Raw genomic sequence first — 17,758 nt, 5'->3', positions numbered from 1 at the left:
TTTTTTTTTTTTTTTTTAAACATACAACAGGCATACTGTACACACTGATAGTTTAGTGACATCTCAGTTAGCTGGATCTCATCACAAGAAAACTAAGTGTTTCATTTGCATAACAGGTTAAAGTCAACCAGGCTTCCTGTGCCTCTCGCTGTGGGATGGATAAGCTGGAAGGACGGCTTGGTTACATGTCAAAAGGTGTTTTGATCGTACACCCAGAAAAGAGGAAGTAGCACCTGTTACCTACCTAAGAATCGACATTAACAGACAGCACAATGAAACAAAGATCCTTGGTAGACTTGTAAAAGAACTAATATTGCTTGGTGGAAGTTATCTTAAAATTAAAGGAGGAATGAGTCTTTAAAATGTCTTTCAACTCCAAGTCCACTTATTAGCTTTTACTGAATCTTTCAGCTGCATCTCATGGTCATCCTCAGTGCTGGGATGAGACCATTCACTTACTCTCCCCATCAAATATGAACACAGTAGGTCATGTGACGTCAGCTGATGAAGACCACGAACTATGGATGAAAGCACCAAAACAAGCTATTAAATGGACCTTGAGTTGACAGGGTTTTGTTTGTTTGTTTGTTTTGCTGCTGTTTCAAAGAATTTTCACGTTCAGTAACGTCTTCGTGCAGCATGTAATGCAACCAAACAGCGTTTTTACTGTTTGTGTCATCAGCAGAATATCACATCTGAGCGCTAAATTTAAAGGAAACAGCGAAACGATCACATTCTCCACACAGTGAGTGTTCAAAGGTTCACATCTACACACTTTTATTTCCTAAAGTTCATTAAAGAAAGCAGAAAAAAGAGTAAACTATCACACCAAGCTTGCTGGTAATGAGATGCATCATACTGTTAAATCCTAACCCAAATATCAATCATGAGGCATGACATTTGGCACCTCACACCCTCCTGTGTGTGAGACGAGATGACTCTGTGCATGTCGTGGTCAGATTAATGAATAAATATCTTCTAAAAACACATGTAAGTCTCTTTTCGTCTGATATTGCACATCCTAAAGAACACTGAGGGACATAACGCGGCGTCATGTGGCATGACTCTGTAAACCATATTGACTCTAACCCTGGGATCTTATATTTTTCATCACTGCTTCTCTGCGCCCCACAGAACATCCTGACAACACTTCCAGGTATCCACAACTCCTCTCCTCTACTGTGAGTAAAACTTAAACAGAGAATTGAGGGTGGAAAGTGAGGGTAGGGGGTTCTGCCGTGTGTTTTTAGTATCCCGGTGCTCTGATGACGGTCCATCAGGGAGGCGATGTGAGACTGGAACAGTAAGTTAGTAAGGGCCGAGGGGGACAAACCGTGATAGGCCAGAGGCAACAGTCTGCTTCAAAGACTGGGAAGTTGCTCACGCGTGCTGCAGCATTACACCCTGTGAGACATTATGCACAGCAGTTCATCCTCAGTGATAAATTCAGGGCTCGGGCTGTGTGCACCCCTGAGGGTCGCTCTGATGCGCACACACACAAGAGTTTTAAGATTTGAAGACGTGCACGGCCCGCACTACATACTGCCTGCAGATGGGGCACTCATTCATCCTCTTTCCACATTTGGTGCAGGTTACCATGTGACCACATTCCAGCAGCACGCAGTCGATGATGGCGTCCATGCAGATGCGACAGAGGTTTTCATCAGCCGCCAGCTGAGCTCTGACACCATCTGTGGATGGAAATGTGAATTTATGTTACGTTAAGGTTGTGAGGCTGATTAACCAACTGTATGGAGTTCAGTGATGTTGTACAAATGTTCAACAGTCCTTCTGCATAAAACCTGACATCCTGGAAAATAACAATGTGACACATATCACTTTTCTGTTTGGACATGAGTACTAAACCTCTACAGTGGGTTATAGCAGGTTAGGTGTCCATATTTGTTTTGTAATCATTGCCCAAACCTAATAAATTCTATGTCAGTCATGCAAAACTGCATTGCAAAAAAAAACCCAAAACACAAATGAGTCAGAGCAGTTGCAAATGTGAGGTAGGTCTGTGCCATTTATTCCTACATAAAAATAAAGCATGTTTAATTAAAAAAAAAAAATCAAGTTTAAAAATTAATAATTATGTTAACACATAAACCAGTAAAATCTAACCACAAAACGGCAGATGATGTTCTCATATGCCACATATCAGTCAATGCACTGGTCCATAAGAGCTAAATGTCTGACAGCTGACTAATCAGCTCACTGGCATAAATCTGGCTCTTGTGCTCACATCTTTAAAAAGCTAATAGAGCTGCAGCCTATCTGCTCTCCCTGCATGTCTGACTGTTAAGTGGGCTAATGTGACCCTCAAGCCCTTTATGTCAACAAGAAAGCCTCCAGGAAGCTTCGACAATGTAATTACACCTGATGGAAACATGCTGCCACTGAAGTAATATGATGGCTGATTAAGAGGTAAAAGCTCTTAGAGAGTGCATTAATGACTGTCCTTCTGATTGAGATGAGATGATGCACACTGGGAATGATGCAAACATGAGTGACAAAACGTCGAGACACTGAATCAGGCAGGACGTAAATGGCTTAGGTGAAGAAAATGTGCTAATATACAGGATGCAATAAAAGATCACATGTACTGCTTGTTGCTTTCACATGATCAGTGCAATGCATGTTAAACGTGCATGGAGAAGATGCAAAGGGTGCTGTGAAATGGCTTTTAATAAAAACATCTTACCTCCAACTCCACTGTTGCAGAGAGGTGGAGGATATGTAACCACTTTATAAATAAGAATTGGGGGTAATAAAGAAAAACTATTAGTTTAGGAAACTCTAAGTTTTTATGTATTAATTCTATTAGTTCCTGGGAGTTAACTACATTAGTAAAAGCATTAAAAGTAATGTTATATTTTACAGGTGCAAATAGGATGATCAAAAAGCACAATTACCTGCAGTTATGCTCACATTTTCCACTAAAAGAAAGGGAGAAAAAAAATGTATCATAAAGAACACAAAATAGAGGTGACAAGATAAAACGGAGATGGAAAAAGAAAAGTGAAGTCAGAAACGCTTACTGGATTTCCTGTTCTGCTCATTCTCTCTGTAGAGCCGATGCACTCGCTCCAGCAGCTCCCACTTCTCGCAGCAGCCAGAGTAATTGACAAAGTTCCTGGCGAGAATCTCTTTGAGCTGGCGGACGGAGAGGTTTTCTATCGCCTCTTCATTGTCCAGATCAGACAGCGAGGCCCTGATCCTCCTCTGTGTCGCCGGACTGACCTACAGTCCACACAGCAAACAGAGCGGAGTCACCAATTCAGCAGTAGGAACGCGCTCTCTCTTTTGACCTTTAGCACAAAGATGGTTCAGTTCCGTAGATGTGCATAAAAGAAAAAAAAAAAAACAAGTCTCACACCTCTATGATATTTTCAGTGGGCTCGAGGTTCAAGAGGGATGGTGTCGGAGTATCCTCCTGCTCCTGTGTGAGTATAAATCCACACAGTGAAGTCAAACACTATTCACTTCAAACATCACTATTGAAACACATGCACATGCACCATTGGAACACATGCACTATTGAAACACATGCACATGCACCATTTCATCAGGGAATAACAAATAAGTCCCCTTATCCAAAGCACATGATGGTTAAACAGCACAAGTGTCAAAGTCAAATATTGTGTAAAAAAAAAATACGACACTGAACTGATAGTACATGAAACAGCACATCTGATGCTGGGAATAAATACACCAAATCTTCTTGTCTCAGTAACAGGATGGTCATGACTCAATGTGTTGAGAAAAATATGTAAATGGATTAAAATCACAACACAGCTATGAATCAATTCTTTAAATTGCAACTGTTTAGATGTCAAACAGAGAAACAGTATCAGTTGCAGTTAATGTTTCTCATTGAAGGTGGAGGTCAGGCATTTGCTGAATGAAAGAAGAATAAATCGAGCTACAGAAGAGTTCTTGAAAAGACTGGTATGAGTGCACAGCTTCTTATTATCTCAGCCATTTCTGTGCTTTGAAAAGAACAGATCATCTTGATTCTTTTGTCTTCATGTCAAGAGACGGCCTGTGAAGAGCCGAAATACGCTGTAACTCTATGATATCACTCTGGATTGCAGAATCTCTGCTGCCGTACTATAAAAAGTAAAAATACTCTGTCTCTCCTGCCATCTGTTTTCCGTCAAGCTCTCCTGCTTCAGCACATAGATGTGTTAATAATGTATCCATCAGCGCCGTGGTGCTAGATGCCTGCCCTCACTCAAGACATCACGCTTTCGCTCAGACCAGATTCCTCAGAGACTCTAACATGAACAGCAGCCCCAACACAAAGCGAAGTGCCCCTCCAGAGTTTCTCTGATGTGATGTTAAATTTTATTCAACCACTTCAAACATATGAAGGTACAAGAAAGCACTCAGAGAGCATGTGCTTCTGTCAAGGCTGCTAAAAAATACATATTTATTATGCGAGTAGTGCCATAAACGTTGGACTGAACATGTTTATTTTAAGATGATTAAATGGCGTTTTGTCAGTTACTTTTTCCATTAGATTATCAACCCCCCCCATGAATCTTGAAGCAAAGAGGAGGAAAAAAAATCTTTTAAAAAAAGATTATGTATGGGGGGGACGGGAGTGGGATGTACTGTAGTGTTTCTGTTGTGTCACTGCAGCTGTGACGCTGTGGGGTAGTTCTCACTTTGTTTTCCTGTTACATAACCGGCTCAGCCTTGGGGCTTAAGCTACGTCACTGACTGGTCTGTGCACACAGAGCTAACACAGCTGTTTCCAGCTGTCACATGAACCCCGGACCAGCACCGTAGTGCTAAGCTCTTTTAGCGTCAGTGCATGGACAACAACTCCAAGAATGTAGTAGATTGTTTCTTCAGAATAAAAGCACAAAAGCATGAGACCACAAAAGTTAAAATATGCATAAATCCATGCAATGAAATGATTTAAATAAACTAAGTGACAGCTAAAGATATGCTCAAGAGGACGTTTGTTTGTGTCAGGGAGATGAAAGGAAGATGTCTTCTCTTGACGTAAAACAGTTGCACTGAAACTTGTAAAGAAGCTGACTTCACCTTTGAAATTAATTATCTTAGATAGAATGAGGGCAGATGTGAAAGAAGTATGGCATATGTAAATTTGTGAATGAGTGAAAGCTGTGTGTGTGTGTGTGTGTGTGTGTGTGTGTGTGTATGTGTGTGGCTGAACAATACTTGGTGTTAGCAGTGTTTTCAAAACGCTATCAGACCTGGCTGGTGGTCCCTGAGCTGTCACTGGGGCTGAGCACGTCTCCCTGAGTGGCGGAGAGGACCGACTGCTCAGAAGTGGAGCGTGTGGCTGAGGGGGGCGAGGCGGCGTGCGATTGGGGAAGCGAGTGCAGACTGTCTGTGTCATCTCCTCCTTCATCTTCATCCTCCTCTTCCTCCTCCTCCTCCTCTTCCACCTCTTCCACCTCTTCCACCACTTCGTGTGTTTCTTCTTCCTCCTCTTCCTCTTCCTCTTCTTCCTCTTCCTCCTCTTCCTCCTCCTCCTCCTCCACCACTACCACAGGTCTGGTGGTCTCCCTTGCCCCCTGATGACAGAGCACCAGGTCCACCAGGTCTTCTTTCTCCCTGCAGGTGTCAGTGGGGATGTTGCGCAGCAGCAGGTACTGGCGCAGGTCCTTCACTCGGAGCTGCATGAGCCGTGGCCTCTGGAAGGCCGTGGCGCGCAGCAGGTGGCAGGTCGTGCAGCAGCGCAGGTTCTCCTGCAGTACTGAGCACAGGGCGCAGAAACTCTTCTTACAATCACAGCAGATGTGCTTTAGGGGGAAAAGCAGAAGAAGAGACTGAGAAGAAGAGTCTGATTTCTGTGAGCACATTAAACACTTTGGAAAATACCTTGGGAGAAGATATTGTTATTAATACTGACTTTTTCATTAAGTCAACTGGCTCTGAATGTATTTTTGTGACAAACAGAAACCATAAATCAACAAGTTCTATGCTAAAGAGCTGCTCACATCCTGTATGCTCATTCATTTTCTAGTAAAGAGTAAAGAAAGAAATAATAACCTGCAGCTCCTGGCAAAGTTTGACATTTTACAGGCTTTACAGTGTCTCCTGACACACAGCTGCAGAGTAGATTGACACTTTAATGGACAGGAAAACAGGTCGACCACGGCTGTAAACATTTCCTTATCACTAATGCACAAACGTGTTCTGGTCCAGAAGCACGTTCCCACTGCAATAGATACTTCAGTCATTTTTTGTTAATCCCCCCCAGCATGTCTTATTTTTTTCATACTATGAAAATACCACACCGATGTACAAATGTGCGTATCCAGGGAATTGACCCACAGTCAAAAAGGCAACGGGTGTGTGGATGATGATAGAGCAATGTGAAGTAGCGACCAGAGATGGAGGCAGACACTGCAGTGTTTTCATCAGTGTGTCAGCGTGTCTGACTGGCAGACAGATACATCCTTCCATTAAACTCTGACACATTCAGCCGTGCAGAGAGCCTCAAAATGCCAGAATGAATATGTATGGTGCATGTTCTAAAGGATCAGACCAGCAGTTTAGCTTTTTTTATTTTCCAAAACAAACTCTATGTTTTTAGGTCTATTCAAACTGGTGGAATATACATAAAAATGTCATGTGTTGAGATATTGACATTTTAGAGCTTAAACCTCCCCAAGAGAAGCACATTCATAAGTTATGTCTTGTAAGTGATTTAGCAGATAGAAAAAAAAAAAAAATCAATGTGCAACCTGTAAAAATGTGAAAAGAATCGTCTTTGGTGTAATGTGAATTGGGTGTATGATTGATGGATGATATAATATGGATTTAGTTCTGACTGAAATGCAGGCAATGCAATTTCACTGTGAACTGAATCCATATAATGTTGGATTAAAAATGGCCCTTTTCAACAAGTAACTCAGTAATTATGGATGTTTCCTTGAATGCACCATGAAGGAAGAGTCCCTGCTCACAACTGCACGCAATGATTACATAAAAGGAAAAAAAAAAAAGCTGACTAAATGTGAACAAGCACCGCTCACACAACTCTTGTTCACCTTGCGTCTGAAGACAGAGAAGGCTAGTCCACAGGCCTTGCACAACTGTCCAGCACTCCCTGAGCTGGCGGGTGGGTAGGTGGAGTACCCAGCGCTGGGGGCGAAGCGGAAGGGCCCCGCCCCTGCTCCGAACCCCGGCTGCTGCGCCCGCACCGTGCCCGTCCCCATCACCTCGTTCAGCAGCCCACAGCATGACGCCCACATGGACGATGCCCCTGCCTATGGAGTACAGACAGAAACACAAATGCAGAAATATCAAACACAGAATATTACAAAGAAAATTAAAATGTCTCTGTGCTATCAACTGTGAGATGTTTTTAACCTTTTTTCTGTTAAACCACCATCATCCCCTTTTTACTCAAAAACAGATAAATTTGTCTTAATCTAAAATCTCTGACAGAACCATATATATTCTATTACAGCTCTTGACTGAAGACATATGTTTCTGCAAACACTGTACTTCATATTTTTTATGGGTGCATTGTTCCATCCAATGGAAATGTTCTGCATGTCATGCATCATTTCATTCATAGCACTGAGTCTGATGTATTTTGTATATTTGGAAACTTTGGTTCTCCACTAGAATCTAAACTAAAGTTCAGAGGGTTCAAAAAAAGGTTTGTATATATTTGTAATATTTTTTTAATTATACACATTTATACTGTGCCATCTAGCAAATAATAGATTTTAAAAATTCTTTGACAGAGACCTGATACTTTTTGATGAATATTATTACGTTATAAATGTGATGCTAGACAAAAGAAATCCTTGCTCCTGCTTGTAAAGTTGTGAGCGTGTGAAAAAAAAAAAAAACAAACAAAAAAAAACACCACAGGTTTTAACATATTGATCAACTCGGAGCCTCTCCCATCTGGATTTTGGTGGTTGGACATTTAGAGGACACTGTGTTTTTGTTTTAGCGAGTGAATCAAAATTCAATTTTTAAAAGTAAGCAGGAAATCCCCAGCGGACGTTCTTGCTTGGAGTACCATCTAATAAAGTGGGCTGAGATCTGGTGAATATGAAGAACATAGCAAACTATTATTTTCATATTCATCAATTTACCTGTTGGATCCAGGTTAAGTCAAATTTCCCTTTTCATTAATCACCTGCACATCAAGAAACTATTAGAAAATGTTCTTAATATAACAGTTAATGGGAACTATGCTTTATCCTCCAGCTCTGTGCTCTATCGTAACCAAAATGGCTTGAGGAGACAGTCATCCCTTGGTACGAGTTGACAGAGAAAAAAAACAGGGATGAGAATGAATGAGAAAGAGAGAGGCGGGGGAAAGATGCTGGGCAGCACATTATTGAGAGTGCTCTTTAAGACTCTTTGAGATTAGAGATAATTATAGAGAAGTCGCTCTCCAAAGACAACCTCGGGATAAATATCACAGCCACTGCATTATTTTCTATAATTTGATAAATGAGGCAAGCAGAAGCAGGGTGAAGAGTGTGTGAAGAGTCTGAGCCATCAAACAGATGAGGGTCCCATAGATGTTTAGCACAGACCCTGGTGAGGATCAAATGGGAAGAAGTAAAGCTACAGCAAGTGCCCACACAGAAAGAAATGAGCTGTATCCATTTGTTGACCACAAGACAGTCCAGAGACAGGGAGTAAAAATGGCGTGATGGGAGCCAGGGCTCCTTGGAGCATAGCGATGAGAGGTGGAGGGAGGGGAGGACAGCGAGGAGAGAATATGTCTTCTGTTGTTGCCCAGTCTGGAGAATCAATAGCTGACACATGCATAATGTGAGCCCTCTGTGGTTCCCAGCTCGACGTGGTAAACAGTGGAATTCACAGGGTCCTGCCACATCTCTTCTTAAAGCAGCAGACTGCTCTGACTTCTCACAAACTCCCTGTGATCTGACCTCACCCATCAGCTTAGGGATTCGTTGTGTAATCTTTGGAACGAGGTGTAATAGGTGTAGTTATGGCAAGGGAGGAGGAAGGTGCAGTGAGACAGAATGGCTTAAGCTCAAAACATTAACTCATTTCATTCATTTAACGGTTTTTCTGTTCAGCTATCACTGATATTAAATTCCAATTAAGCAATTGAACTTTTGCTCTACAGAATATAAACAAATAAAATGTCTTTCATCACCATTTCCCAAAACCCAAGGAGGCCTTTTTAAATTGTTTTATCTGACAAACAAAAAATGTTCAATTTACAGTGATACCACAGTGTTTTGTCAAATTTAAAAAGCGGTAATTGTTTGGCAGTTTTTATATGCCTAAAAATGTTTCACCACTTTTCAAAACAGTTCAACTGATCATTTCAGCTAATCAGCTAAATGTTAAACTAAATGTTTCAGCACTAATATTTTACGAACTGCTGTTAAATGTCTTGTCCTCAATTAACCACTTTAATCTACTGTAATCAGCTTGCTTGATCACGACATACTCCCTTAGTTTAATGTGGACAATAAAACCATGATGCATTGTGTAACTAACTTGAATTATCAGCCTGAGGCTTAAACTAGACCTGATGCTCGGCTGAGGTTAGATACATCCGTCCTCAGAAGGGACAGACGTCACTCAAAGAAATATTTACTGCATTCTCCAGGAACGTGGAGCTGCTGCAGTCTGCTCATAAAAAAAAATCAAAAAAATAAATAAAAATCAGTCTTTTCTGGCTTCGAGCCAGCAGCACGAGTTCCCTCTGTCACTCCAATTAGCGCGCTGTAAGCTCTGCAGGCAGGGAGTCCCGAACAAACAAGTGACAAGAGCAAACATCACATGGAAGTACACTGTGTTATTTTTGGCTGTATCAGCTACAGTTTCTCTACTGTCTGACCGGTTAAAGCTATACAGCACCTCAGTCATCTTTGGACACCTAGGATGTCAGGTGCTGGCCAAATGATTATATCTCACAATGCTGCTGGAATTTCATCAGCAAACAATCCCCGGTGTGCGCATAACAAACATGAAGGAGAAATAACTGAAGCGCAGATTTAAACAGACAGACCCATTTCAGAAATGAGCAATACTATGGCTCTGTGTGAATGAACAGTGATTTGACCTCATAAAATCAGTTTTGGAGGATCAGATCTCAAAAACTGCACAGACAAGTGTAAACATATGAGACAAGGCTCCAGATGGGGACTATATAAGTCATGTGGAGACTGGAGTCTGGAGTCTGACACTAAGAGGAATACCAAATACAATTCCAAACATAACCAGATAAAGCTGACTGATACAATGCATTGATGCCATTTTAAATCTAACTTGACCTATTTAACTTTATTATACCCAGGGGAAACTGGTTTGCAGCCTGGGCACAGAATTTTATTTATACAGTTTAATAAAAAATATATGTAGTAAAAAAACAAAACAAAAAAACATCAAAGCAAAAAAAACAGTCCCCATGTGGCAGACACATAAAAACACACTATATTCTACATATTATTGCACTACACTGTCCTTCAACAGACACTCTACTGATTGTATGCAAAATGTAAGTTTTTTTGTTATTCGGTGAACTACACCTCCCATGAAAACAGTTGTCCTCTTTGGCTCTGGAGGAAGTTTTGACATTAGAAAAAGTTTTATAAAGCCTCTGTAGCTGCAAAGGAAGCTGCCTAAGTCTGAAAAATGTCACCTGAGTCTTTTTTAAGATTCTACGTTTGGAAAAGGAAACTCTGGGTGTGTGGTGAAAGAAAGAAATGAACTAACCAGATCTCTATGGCCTGTTCTCCAACTCTGCTCTGAAGCTTGGGCCACATTAGCTGCAGTTAGCGAACATGATGGGCACCCTAATTGCTGGCAGAACAAGTAGGGCTCAACTTGCGTTGTGGGTAATGTGGGCACCAGGTTTTGACAGAGGAGAAAAATGCATGGAATAAGAAATTATATCTCTGGTCCTGCTGCATCATTTTTTTTAGCCATCCACTGTGAATCCAACAATGCTCTAAGTGCAACACTGAATTGAGTACTTTTAAGATGATAGCTATATCTGTATCATCTCATATTGCCTTATTGTTGTTCCATGCATTTGCAATAATAGCACAGCATCATCACACATACATCCGAGCGTTATGATGGTTTTTTAGTATAAATCACTGTGCACTATCTTACAATTTATACAGAAGGCCATCATTCAGTATCTTTCCATCAGCCACTGTCTCCCTCACACTTTTCATTTCCTCTTTCTGTCTGCTGCTGAATCCTGCTCATGTTGTTTTCTGGCATCAACTGGAAATGTCAGTCACACTGTGAAAAGTGAACTCAGCTCCCTGGATGTTTAGACTGGAGGGTAATACTGTCAGAGAAAACATTAATGCCTTTCCTCGTTTGTCTAAAATCTAATATTTCATTTAAATTACACTTATTCAAAATTGTTGTACTTGATTTAATGGTGTCTGCTCGTGTCTGCAGAAGTTTTCATTCTGGAGAGATATGCAGATAAAACTGCTACCAGCTAAGTTTGGATTTATGTCTGCAAAATAACAGATTTACAGAGTTTAGTCTGAAGGCAGAGCAGGACTTGGGGCGGATTTAGCCTAGAGAATATTTTTGGAGCAGCAGTACAAACAGATATTGACTGCTGCAGACTGTCTTGCAATATCAAAACATGACTAGACTGTTTTACAACCACCACCAGAAACCTGCTATGCCCCCTAGACTCTTTTTATAGCTTCAGACTTTTTCATCCACTTTAGAAATCAGCCCCTGGATGAGCTCGGCCTCATTTAGGGTGAAGTATGATCCAATGTGCTACATAAGTCTTACATCTTAGAAGTTCAGCAGAGATTGGTGAGTATTTACATCTATGCCACATATTAAATGCAACAGGCCAAGTCATAGCTGGTCTACCCCCGATTACAGTAGAACTGATAACATATGCCTTATGGCAGGATTTCCCATTTTGACATTTTGGATAACACGGTCTGTTCCAGAGGGGCAGAAAAGCTGCTTTTCTATTTAAACCAGCTTATTCAATAAAACACCATGTCCATTTTGTTTTCCTGGGACACAGTGATGATGATGTGCCTGAGGTAAATTAACTGCAGTCTGCCACAACTTAAGCACCTCTGGTCTCTTGTCTTCTGCAATGGTGTGACAAATAATATTCAAATGATCCACTGCTGCATGAAGAATTCTACAAAGGTATTGGCAGAAAATACACTTATTCATCAGAAGTGAATTATTCATAGTGAAGAATGGATCTTTTCAGTGTTACACTATTGTTGCGTTGTATGTGAATGAAGGATAAAGTCATGTCTTTATGTGATCGCTGCCTTTAACACTGTAGTGACTCTCAGGGCTCTGTACATTGCTGTATACTGCAGCATGTTTTGGGAACAGTATGAAATACATGGAAACTGTATTATTTAAAAGAAGCCAGTAACCACAGCTGTAAAAACTATTTTGATTGAGCAACAGACATTTTTCCAGTAACTCTTTGGAAGCAATGGGCTAAAACACCCAATGTGGAATTAAGACCCCCCAAAAAAAAGAGCAGAAAATGTGATCTACATTTGAAACAGGATTTGGAAGCAACTAATTTGCACAAAATAAAATGTTCTCCTCCATTAGTTCCATAAATAGATATGAAAGCTCCCAACCAGCCAGACCAGAGTTTCCTAGGTATTTTCTGCAGTAGCTCCTTATGGAAAACTCTTCATCCTACTACACTAATTACACTATTTCACTATGAAACAATGTGCAGGATAAATGTTGGAGTACAGTGCTGTATTTCAAAACAATGCAGTGAATGTGAGTACATGCAATATGTACTTTCCAGCTCTGGCAATAGGAGGTTTAATTTTAAAGTCCTCAGTGACACATGGAGACACCTTGAAACAGGATGCACCCAGTCCCAGACGGTATAACTGCCAGACACCTCACACTGAAGCACATTATTCTTCATATAGTGTGTACACAGCGCTAATGACCCTGATGATGGTGGGTGCTGTGACAGTGGCACCACCACCACCTCACCTTTCACCACAAACCTGCCGCCGCTACAGCACCAATGACATCATCGCCATCATGATGAGTCCGGAGCTCGAGCTGCCACACATCATCACCTTTCCTCCTTGTGTCCACAGTAAACACACACACTCACACACACACACACACACACACAGACAGAGATCACTGAGAGGAAGGAGACTCCGGTGAACGTCCGCAGACCTGAGAGGTAATCCTCTCTGCACACCGAGACGTCTCCCCAACATCACTCACTCGCTCACTGACCGCAGTCTCTATCTCATTATTAAAGCGGATTAGAGCCTCACGATGAATGGACGTCGCCCTGGCGGTTTCAGTCCACTAAACTACCACCCTGGGGTCAAGTCAGGCTCATTGACAGGCTACACATTGTTCCTACTGTTTATCGGGACGTCTGGAGAATCAGGGAAAGCATTTCCAGGTTTGCACGCTCGCCAGGCAAATAAAAATCCGGCTGACAGGGCAGCGGTAAGTAGATAAATGATGCCAACTTGGAATTAAAAACTCAATAGTGCTTTAACATGCACGCCTGTTGATATTATTACAACTAAGTGCATACAAACACAATTAATTGGCATCAGGATGGAGGTATTCCCTGCGTGTCGGTGCAGCATTCTGCGCAAAACACAAGAAATCCGCCGCTGAAATGAAGCCAAATCATAAAAGATCTGCCGATGGGAACCACATACCTTCATTGCACCTCCCGTCTGAGGAATCTGCCGAGTAATGTCAGAACGACGACCATTGCAAATACACGGGGAATCAAACCATTACGTCTTCCCTCTCTCGAGCTGCCTGTGTGTGTGGAGTAAGCATAACGTAATGGCACAGAGATGCTGGGCCAACCACAGAGCGCACACAGGCGCTGGTATCTTTAGCAGCCAATCCAGCTTAACAAATCAGCGGAGTGGGCGTTCGGCGCTGTGCGTCAGGACGCATGTGAGCCTGACAGACGCATCATGCTATTTCCACAGCTTCGGTTTATTATAATGAATTAGCTATTTTTGCACTGACAGTAAGTGTGCCAAATAATGCGCTGATCTCCAGCAGCCCCGATTCAAATTTGGTATATTTCATTTTTACTACTTTTATTACACACACGCACGCACGCACGCACGCACACACATACTGTATATTTTGGCCTTATTTCAATCATAAGCTCACAGCAGGCAAACCAAGCTTATCCTCTGTACCCAGTGCAGGATCTGTTTGCAGCAAAAGTCAATGCGTATACAATCTTGTTTACAGCTCGAAATCAGCCTATGTTTGCGGATGTGTGCATGCATGTGCCAGCGCGTGTTATGAATACACTTTATGCTGTGTGCAGTTAAGGAGCTCAAAAGGGGTTTCTTGTGTTACAACGCCAGTACCCGCTGTGAGCCCGCAGGGGGCAGCAGATAGCGCTACCCCATCTTTATTATCAGTATTCAGTCATAACTGAGCCTCAGGAGGAGGAGGTTGTACATGCTGTTCTTGCTGTATTATTAAGTTATGCAGCTGTGGTGGCAGTGGGGCAGAAGACAAAAGTGCATTTAAGGTGTCTGTCTGAGGACTCCTAATTAAGCAAAATACACTATTATGCAAATACAGCCTGAGTCTCATTAAATGTTCTACCATTTCCACTACATCAAACAGTGACCTTATGGTGATTTTACTTCACACAACCACATTTAAGAAAATCTGTAGAAGCCTTCAGGCCAACAGTGACATACTTTAGAGTTTTAGATTTGCCCTGAATATTTCCCCACGGTGATCAAACATCAAAGTTGTGGTGGAGACTGGAAATGTGCAGGCTGTGAAAAATACAGTCCAAAATACCATTGAGATCAATGTGACCTTAAAGAGTTGGTACTTGTAAAGTAGATCAAATTTTTCCCCTGACTTTAGTGTCAAGCAAAGCACATACTTTTCCTTTTACTTGCTCGACCAGGTTTTCACACAGGAGATTTCTGCCTGAATCCTTATACAACAAAGGGGAATGAAACAATGTTTGTTATGTTTGTAACAAGTTGTATAAAGAATAAACTTGAATCTTGTAGTCTATAAAATAAGACAAAATAGTGAAATTTCCCAAAACAGCAGAAAGCAGCAAATCTTTTCCTCTGATAAAGAGGACTCCAGAGAATCTCTCTATAGCTCTGCTTAATCTATTACTCGCACACTTAATACTCAAAGTTGCTATTGATTTATTTTCTAACTAAGCCTCTACTTAATGTTTCCAAGCAGATCAGAGAATTAAGTCACTCTTTTTTTTCCCACACTTTGATCACTAACAGCTGCCTGCCATTTGTCCCCAGTTGCACAACTCTGCTGGAATATGATCTAATCCTTCACTCAGCATTCTGCAGTTTACAATGACGGTGGAAATTTGTTCAAGATTTCACATATTTACCAGAAACCCTGTTGTCTTTGGGGAATGTAAGTCTGATACTCTGTTCTTTGGGGTGGTTTTGGATCCTCCACACTGGTTCATGGACTTTAAAAACTAAGTCCAGACAAGAAGCAGATGACAAGTTAAAACTCCATAAAAGGATTTTTGGCTTCTGAAACTGGGCAAGAATCCAGCACACATCTGTCACTAGTATTGTGAAACATGAGCAATGAATATACACTAAGGCTCAAAGATTACCCCCTCAAAAGTACCCCCTGAACACACACATACACCCCCACACACACTCCAGATTTTGAACAATTTAAATTCTCCCACTAAAACATTTTATGCATTTATCTTTATCTGAAATAACTTACTCCTGAAACAATCTTTTTGGAAAAGCTCAGTCTCTTTTATGTTATCCCCCAAGTAATATCAAACCTGGCAAGAGATATTTTGTTAGGCAGATGAATCACAGCTTTAATATCAGTTTTACAAAAATATTCAGCTGCTTCTTTGTACCAACACGTCTGGCTTGAAGTTGGTATCTAGAGCTGCTCTGTGCAGCCAAGAAGAGCCACTAGATGGAGCATGTATGCTTTCCAAGAGAGAGCAATCTGCTGGCCATTGTATGTTTGCAATAGGATTCATATTTGTGGAAACGGGAAATTTGTCATCAGAATTTGCACACTATTGAGTGTTTCAATTTAGGGAAAAAAAAAAAAAAAAAAAATTTTCTAGAGCTCTTTCCCTCCATTATCATTTTTAATTTTTATTAATGCAGCCTAATTCTATCTAGTAAGTCTTAGCTCTTGTTTACTCATGTATTTATGATTATATCCATAAAAATGTGTTAGCATAGTGTCTTTGTGTACAAATCAAACATTTTTTGATACTTTTATTTTCACATTGCAAAAAAATGAACAAATATACAGTTCAGAGCGAAATACAGAGGTGCAGGTGCTTTCACTAACAGTGACTAAAATATGTGAGGAACCTCATTCGCATCACAAGCCAGCATAGACCGCATAATAAACAAATGAGCTGTGGTCGTTAAAGAAAGGATGTTGCAAGAATTTTTTTCAGACTGAGGTCAATAACAAACGGATGAAAAACATTCTCTCTGCCTCCTACACGACTGTAGCACAGTGTGCACTAACCACTGGCCTGTTCCTGCTCACATCCCCTGGTTTGGAATAGGAGCAATGAATAATGACTCTGCTTTAGTAATCGAAGGTTTGCACTGCGTCTGAAAACCAAACACTTTGAAATAATGACAACCATATTCTCTTTACTATATTTCATAATGATATATGTACAATTTGTTATGTCAAGATTACAATTCAGCAATGATAACATAATGCAGTACATGTAAAAATGTGCATTCAAAGTTTCAAAGTCGTTAACATGCAAGCAGCATTTTAATGTTGTTGCTGGTGCAGGACCATGTAGAGCTCATCATTAATGTTTAAACTTTAGTAATGCATTCAGTTCTAATAGGTGACCTTGTTTCTCAGCTTTTAGGGCTTTTTGTGTTTTTATTGTACTTCACCTAGAGGATAGAAAATATTGTTTATAGAAATTATGTCATTAAGCTAAAACATGGTTGTTTTTATTCATCTGTAAAAATAATTTAGAGAAACAAGATATAAACAATAAAGTATGCAAATATAAAACTACAAATAAGTGCCTCAAAGCTGTACTTAGCTGTACTGTAAGACCATTTATGCGTTGTTACTCCTCACTGATGCTGTTTCTGTGTGACGAACTGTTCAGACATGATAGACTTGAACAGCTAAATGTCTGCCAGTTGTTCAGCATCAGGTTCAAACCAAAACATGATCCTATGTTACCTGACACTCTTGCGTTTAGTCGGGACAGGGAAGAAAGATGGCCTCAGGCTCTTTCCCTGCAAACCTGAAAATGCCTTGCTGGCAGAGCCAGCACAAGTATTGTTGTATCTCTGACAGGTCCGTACACGGTATCGTTTCCCTCCACACACCATACTGCTGACATGGAAACCAGCAGCTGAACAACCCCAGTGTTATCTGACCCTCTCTAATGAACATATAGAACAAAATAATCTTTGTTCATATAAAATGTAAACCCAAGTCTCATCTTTGTTGATTTAAAATGTAAAACCAAGTCCAAACTGTCTTTATAAGTCACAGTCCCACAGAACAGATTCAGCCTCTGTTTAAAGTTTCATAATGGGCAGCAATTAAACATGATTGGGCATTTCCCTTCAGTAAACTCATCCGTGTTTCTGTATTTCTATTTCTGTATCAATGATAGTGTCACACAACAGATTTTTCCAATTAAAATGCTCCTTTACTTAATACTTGCCAACCAAGAAAATCCACAAAAAGGCAAATTTGATTCAAATCCAGT

At 40.8% G+C, this 17,758-nt stretch overlaps 1 protein-coding gene across 2 annotated transcripts; it reads right to left on the bottom strand.

Annotated features, from left to right (window-relative positions):
• Nucleotides 1-13: 13 nt before the first annotated feature.
• On the bottom strand, nucleotides 14-13,798 carry rnf34b (ring finger protein 34b). Of its 2 annotated transcripts, XM_026297121.1 has the most exons (8): nucleotides 13,686-13,798; nucleotides 7,038-7,256; nucleotides 5,232-5,783; nucleotides 3,380-3,442; nucleotides 3,042-3,243; nucleotides 2,916-2,939; nucleotides 2,705-2,746; nucleotides 14-1,691 (listed from the first exon to the last, which is right to left on the bottom strand). In XM_026297121.1, the coding sequence occupies exons 1-8, from the start codon at nucleotides 13,689-13,691 to the stop codon at nucleotides 1,507-1,509; spliced, it is 1,293 nt and encodes a 430-aa protein (XP_026152906.1). In that variant the 5' UTR covers nucleotides 13,692-13,798; the 3' UTR covers nucleotides 14-1,506. The 2 variants fall into 2 exon arrangements, with proteins under 2 accessions (XP_026152906.1, XP_026152907.1); XM_026297122.1 differs by lacking the exon at nucleotides 2,705-2,746.
• Nucleotides 13,799-17,758: the final 3,960 nt, after the last annotated feature.

This window comes from Mastacembelus armatus, chromosome 12, assembly GCF_900324485.2.
Source record: "Mastacembelus armatus chromosome 12, fMasArm1.2, whole genome shotgun sequence".
Classification (NCBI taxonomy): Eukaryota; Metazoa; Chordata; class Actinopteri; order Synbranchiformes; family Mastacembelidae; genus Mastacembelus; species Mastacembelus armatus.
This window is presented reverse-complemented; position numbering and strand designations above follow the sequence as displayed.